Source organism: Pundamilia nyererei, unplaced genomic scaffold (genome assembly GCF_000239375.1).
Source record: "Pundamilia nyererei isolate P.nyererei 1_Seehausen unplaced genomic scaffold, PunNye1.0 scaffold00051, whole genome shotgun sequence".
NCBI lineage: Eukaryota > Metazoa > Chordata > Actinopteri > Cichliformes > Cichlidae > Pundamilia > Pundamilia nyererei.
Genome location: NW_005187452.1, coordinates 1,821,325 through 1,827,722, shown reverse-complemented (window position 1 = coordinate 1,827,722; position 6,398 = coordinate 1,821,325). Strand labels below are relative to the sequence as shown.

At 40.0% G+C, this 6,398-nt stretch overlaps 1 protein-coding gene across 1 annotated transcript in view; it reads right to left on the bottom strand.

Moving 5' to 3' along the window:
- The window catches only part of greb1 (growth regulating estrogen receptor binding 1), a 23,450-nt gene that overhangs the window by 11,913 nt on the left and 5,139 nt on the right, over positions 1-6,398 (bottom strand). Inside the window, exons 2-9 of the mRNA XM_013910890.1 lie at positions 5,835-5,995; positions 5,588-5,668; positions 4,964-5,140; positions 4,605-4,787; positions 2,944-3,036; positions 2,502-2,624; positions 1,348-1,509; positions 1,091-1,213 (exon numbers count right to left, since the gene is read on the bottom strand). Coding sequence (XP_013766344.1) covers positions 1,091-1,213; positions 1,348-1,509; positions 2,502-2,624; positions 2,944-3,036; positions 4,605-4,787; positions 4,964-5,140; positions 5,588-5,668; positions 5,835-5,988 — 1,096 coding nt within the window. The 5' untranslated portion in view covers positions 5,989-5,995. The remainder of the gene's footprint in view (positions 1-1,090; positions 1,214-1,347; positions 1,510-2,501; positions 2,625-2,943; positions 3,037-4,604; positions 4,788-4,963; positions 5,141-5,587; positions 5,669-5,834; positions 5,996-6,398) is intronic.

Sequence of the window (6,398 nt, the reverse complement as noted above, 5' to 3'; positions counted from 1 at the left end):
CGAATAAATTCTTTACAAATCCTACCATGTGGATTCATGGATTTTTTTTTTCACATTCTGTCTCTCACAGTTGAAGTGTACCTCTGGTGCAAAGTACTGACCTCTGTCATCATTTTAGGTGGGGGAACTTGCACAATCGGTGGCTGACTAAATACTTTTTTGCCCCACTGTATTTGTATTTTTCTTCAGTTAACACAGTGAAGTCTGTAAGCTGGTTTAGGCAGGCACCTCGTACTCTTTGGCCTCACACAGACTAAACTGGACCAATTTATCTATTTACATAGCACACTCTCTCACCTCTACCTCGGGCATGTCAATACTGGTGTTGTCCTGCATCACCGCCTGTTATTTCAACTAATTTACTGCTCCAGCACCCACAAGAAGGCTCCAGGTGTTGATTCATCATACTTAACTCACAACCTCAGTCTTACTTTTTGGCAGACTGGAAGACTTGGATGGAAATACTGTGACGGAAGGAACCAAATATTTAAAAAACACAACAGGTGGTAAGATGTTGGCTGGCGTGGTGAAGGGCAGATAGGTTAGGAAAATTTAGTGAAAACACAAAGTTAAGTTTACAGAAAACAGAAAGGGGCTAAAAGGGTGGAGGGGAGGCTGACCAACACCATCAGGTGTTGGCTGGGCTCTGATCCACGAGGAGGGGCAAGCTAAACTAGCCTTTGACTAAAAAACTCACCCGTAAGAAAAGCTGAGTTCAGCTGAATGGAAAATTATGATGAAATACAAGCTGGATGTGGACCGTCACAAATCCAAATAATCTTGTGAAACCTAACAGCATGTTCTCTTACTCAAGTGCAACACATTCCTAATCCATGAGTCCGCGAGGACCTGCTTGGGTCTGAGTGACATTGATTGCATCATCAGAGGTAAGCTCCTTGCAGACATCTGCATGTCCTCCAGTTTATTGTGCAGTACCTACACTACAAGGACACCAGCAGATCATTTTATCCAGGCAGACTAAAATAAATAATATAGGAACTACCACACATTCATGGCATCCACAGTTGACCAAGTGTGAGCACAATTCCAGCCTTAGTAAGGTAGAGTAGCTCTCACTCAAATTTCTAACCTTTGAAAATGACAGGTTGCAGTCTGCAGGTTTGCAGCAGCTGATCCGGAACTATTACTGGCACCTCTGGAGGAGAAAGCGGTGTTGAGATCCACTGTGATGAACCCTGTTGGGCTGTAGTCTCTGCATACAGAAGGAAAATACAAATATTTAGACAGAAAAACACACAAGAAGATCATACAACACACAACTGTCTTGTTGATACGTTTATAGAGTCATAGTAGAAGTAAAATATAGTCTTTTTTTCCTGATTGTACCTGCTCTGGAGCCGTTGGTGGCGACAGAGGACACTGATAAAGTTGATGAGGCCAATAAAGATGGTGGCGTTTTCGCTGTGCTCTCAGGCAGACTGCTGGTAGACGATTCAGGTGACCAGCCCTTGTGCCTCTTTTTGGGAGGCCCAGTATTTACATGTACCCCTGAAAGATGAATAAAAAGAAAAAGAAAAAGCTTATTGAGCTTGACACACTCAACTGGAATATAATTAGATTTAAATCTTTAAATTGCACCATTTCTCATTTTTTCCAGATGCGCAAACTCTACTTCTCCTGCATGTTTTGACAGTTAATTTGTTAAATTAGATTTTTTTCTACAACTCAGGTTGTTTTAGGATTGATTTTCTGTAAAACATTGAGTAATCTTGGTCAACAAGCCAACAGAACATCTGTGATTTTGGTTAATCCAACAAAAAAAAGAAAAGAAAAAAGAATTGCATCTTAGTCATGCATCAACCTGTCTTTTCCTCTTCAGTTTCTGTTGTAATACTGTAATATGGGGGACACATAAAAGGCCCACTTGTTAAAAGGACCATGAAAAAACAACACTGACAGGAAGGAAGCTTTTCAATAAGAGAGAAAGCAGGAAAAAGAAGATGAGACGGGGTATTTTACAACCTTGGTTTATAGAGGTGACAGACTGAAGCAGAGGGAGGGAGAAAGACAGACAGAAAAAGGGGATGTAGAAATTTAGTGCCTGAAGTGCTGGCAAATGAAAGCAGGGAAAACAAAAGACATCCCTCTGCAGACAATGCAGCTGGCTGGCGTCTGTATAGCAGGGGTGTTATAACACACACACACACACACACACACACACACACACACACACTCACACACAGTGTTTTGACTAATGGAGGCAGGAGCTCTGCTTTGAGAGGTGAGAGGACCCTTGGGAGGGGGTCAATGACAATAGACACAAAACTCACTGTGTTTACATGCACACAGAAGCCAAGAGATCAGGTTAAAACAGCAAATTAAAAAAAATTCTGCAACACATTACATAAGCTGTGTATGCAACTACTTTATGAGATATTAGATTTGTAGCATAACCAAAACCCCTTTAAACAAAATATCATCTGTAAGCCTTTAAACCAACATGGAATAAACTGCAGAAGTCACCGGAGTGCACAGTGTACCTGTAGCTGAGGGTCTTCCAGGCCCTGACTGATTTAAAGGTGGCTGAGTATTGGAGGGAACAGCCTGGTTGTCATTTATCAGAGTGTGGGAGACGTCAGCTGTTTGTGCCTCCGTATGTGAAGCTGCCATTAGCAGAGACAAACAACAAAGTTGAGTCAAAATAATCAACAGTAATGAACGAAACTTTTCATTGAAACTATTTCTGTAATAATTGCATTCACTCTTCACTTTTGCTCATTTAAGCAAAATACAGATTGTCTGTTTACAAATTTTTGACGTGCCAATAACCCTGAGCAGCCTTGTGTTTAAATAAGACTTGCACCCTGAAAATGATTAAATTAAATCTTTTTTAATACAAACAAAAAATGATGACAAAAAACCAAAAAGGAACCCAAGAATCAACTTGTCTTTCCTGGAGCTTATCTCTGTATTGTTTGTTACCTGATGGCTGGCTCAATGCTTGATTTGGCGGCTGTTCATCTGGTGTCGATTGGCCTTCTGAGAGGGTGGGTCCCAACTGTCTCATCCTGCCATCTGATATGGAAAAAAATATCACCGCTGAGACAGAAACGCAGCAACAAGCTGCTGTAACGGCTAGCTTTAAATGTGTGTATGCATCAATGTGCAGGTGTGCGAGGTTCATGGGAAGACAAAATGTTCCAGTCATGGTCTGAAAGTTCAGCAAAGTTATCCAGACGGCATAATAATAATAATGGCATCCTTCTTAAAACTGGGCTCAGGGAGGAAGGCATACTAATAAGCAGTCAGTGAGAGTTACAAGCGCATCAGAAAACCATGTAGCAGAAGAGATTAAAAACAGTATCGAGTAAAAACGCGACGGTCCTGGAGACGTTTGTGGGGAACGATGACGATAACTTACTTAACCAGCCAAACACATGAACTTCCGTCACTGGGTTTAACCTAGGTTGGTTTATTATTAAACAATAAGCAAATAGGAAAAGAGCTTAATCCATGAGCACAACATATATATTCCACACTTCTTAATATCAACACTCCTTCGTGCTTTGAAAACGAGCATTAAGAGATTTCTTGACTGGTAATATTGCAGCAATACATACCCCGAGCTCCGATTTTTGTTTTTAAAATAAGTCTCACATTTTACTCCTAAACTTCAGGATTAACAAATCATGAAAAAACGCAAGCGCTTTCACTTCATAAAAGTTCATCAGTAAACTATTATGTCTCTGTCTACAGTCTACGCTCTCCAGTATGACATCTCACTTGCACTTATGGCTTTACTACTTATTCACTTGGTTGGGAATACATGAGCCAAAGATTCTACACAATGGATAATTATTTTGAATATGATTTGCTTTTGGATGTTAAATGAATAAAAAAAAACAACACAATGCTGTATATGTACATGACTAAGCTACAGCATTAGCTGTGAGAGTTTGGTCATTGTTTACACTAAAACAAGCATTGGGTGTTTTGTTTTTTTTGTCCTAAGAATGCTAACTGAAATATACAGAGAAGGATTTTCAAAATAAAATCAGACCTTGAGACCTTCTCATAAAGTTAATTAATCTGTCAATGAAACCATCATTTAGTGGCAATGTTTTTCATTCCCTGTCTTTAATTTGAGCGGAGTAGTAAAAAAAAAAAAAAAAAAACACATATCAAGAGCAATTTATTTTATTCAATGGACTACTACCCGTTTAAAAATAAATACAAAAGACCACAAATTAAAACAGCAGAGAGCACCTTTTATCTTTACTGCATCATGATGCTTTTAACAGTCCACTTTTTATTCTGAGCACTTATGTTTAAGTTATGTTTAAGAGGGGATAGGGCTCATCTATAAACTGCTGGAAAATGGTAAACTATATTTCAAGGCAGATCTAGGTTCTGCCCCGTGCTTTATGTTTTTCTTTATGTGAATCCTATTTAATGCAGAAGATGGACACCAGTAATTGCTGAATCTAAATCTGATCAAAGACAAATGTTTCTTGAAAAAAGACGTTTATGCACATCTGTGACCTACAGTGTTTAGTCACTAAAATTGAATAAATCGGTGTTTGTGCTACAATCAGGAAGTCAACTTAACTGTCTGACTACATTAACATGTGTGCACCTCTTACCATTTCCCCTCCAACAGATGGGAGCTCCTCTGACGAGTAAGCCCTGGCTGTTTCGGTACAGATAGTACTTCAAGTGCTTCTGTTTCTTGGGCTGGGTGTTGAGCTTCAGGTTAATGTGATTGGAGAACTCTGTGAAATAGCGGAAACCTTTCTCTCCACAGCCCATACAGTTTCCTGAGAAACCTGTTGGGGGTACCAAAATGAAAAAAAATTATTACAATAAAAAGTATAGAAAATAAAAAGTATTTTTTGCGTATCCCTACATTCACACAACTGAATGGCACAAATGCACTCTTTATTTTCCTCTTTCAGCTGATTTTTTGTTAACAACAATTTCCTGTTTCAGTCTTCTCCCTCACCCAACAGTGCGTAACGACCCCGTTCGTCTGGCAGGAAGCGGCGGTCCACAGCGCAGACCAGCAGGTTCTCAGGAAGAGAAGGAGACTTTACTCCAACCAACATGAACCCAGGGGGTACATCCAAGGGATCAGAAGCAAGGGAGGACAAGCGAAGGTCCTTGCCTGCTTGACAAAAGCCTGTGGAGTGGAAAATCAGGACAGAAACGTGCTTTTCAGTAAATGAAAGGGCAGTGTGCCTTGTGATTGACAGTCCAGGGTGTAACCTGCGCTTCAGCCGATGACAGCTGGAACAGATTCTGCACACACATCCCTTAATTGGATAAGTGGTCAAGAAAATTAATTAATGAGTAGTACATTTTTATCGTATTTATTTTTATTAAAGAGTGAATACAAAATGAGACACAGAAGACAGCTAAACTCAAGAGTAGGTACAAATCCTGATTTTTTCTCCATTACTTCACCCATCATGTACAACGCATTCACAGAGGACGTAACGCCTAAAAGGTACATCTCCTTGTCACTGTTCCAGCTCCGAATCCTATTTATAGTCACTATCTTGCACATGTATTCCTGAGAGTGTATGTTTATTGGTTTTATATGGTGTTTATGTGAATGTATACAAACCGTCAGTGGTGCAGCATCCCTCAGGTGGGGGCTTCATCTGGTAGGGTATCGGAGGACTATTAGACTCTGAGCCATCTTCATCTGTTTAGCATGTTTGAAGCACAACCAAAATCTTTACATTTTCAGCATAAAAAACGTGACAGGAAAATAAAAACTAAAGAAACTGAGATTCAGCTGAACATCAGAAAGTCATCAAACCCTTGTGTTGTTCAAAATATCATTTCTCATGACCATCCATAAAACCCACCGTCACGTGCCAGTGGCTGCTCTGTCTCAAGGTATAACTGTGAGAAGACAGGTCGGGGTATTATCGTGTCCGACCTCAGTGATGCCTCAATGGAGTTATGGAGGACCTCCTCAAAACGTGTGGTCCGCAGCTGGCCTGCATAAGAGTTCCCCATTGGTGTCCTGTAAAAACAAAGTGACCTTATCTTGTGATGGACAGCACAGGACAATTTGTCCATGCTAATGGTATTTTTTTTTAGTTACTTTAGAAAAAGAAACTGCAAGATGGGAAAAAGACCACATAGAAGTTCTGTGATGTTTGTGGTTTCTATGGAAGATGATTTCAGAGGAAGAGGATTTCAAGACTCAAAAAATAGCTATGTTATATTTTTTTTTATCTTTGGTCCAGGTGCATGTTTCAAGCACACACAAAGCCTACAAAGGTGACATTCAAGTCTTATTTATCATAAATAGTTAAAAGGCCTCCTTTTAAGGTAGAATTGATTTTGAAGTAGCGCACACACACACACACACACACACACACACACACACACACACACACACACACACACACACACACACACAC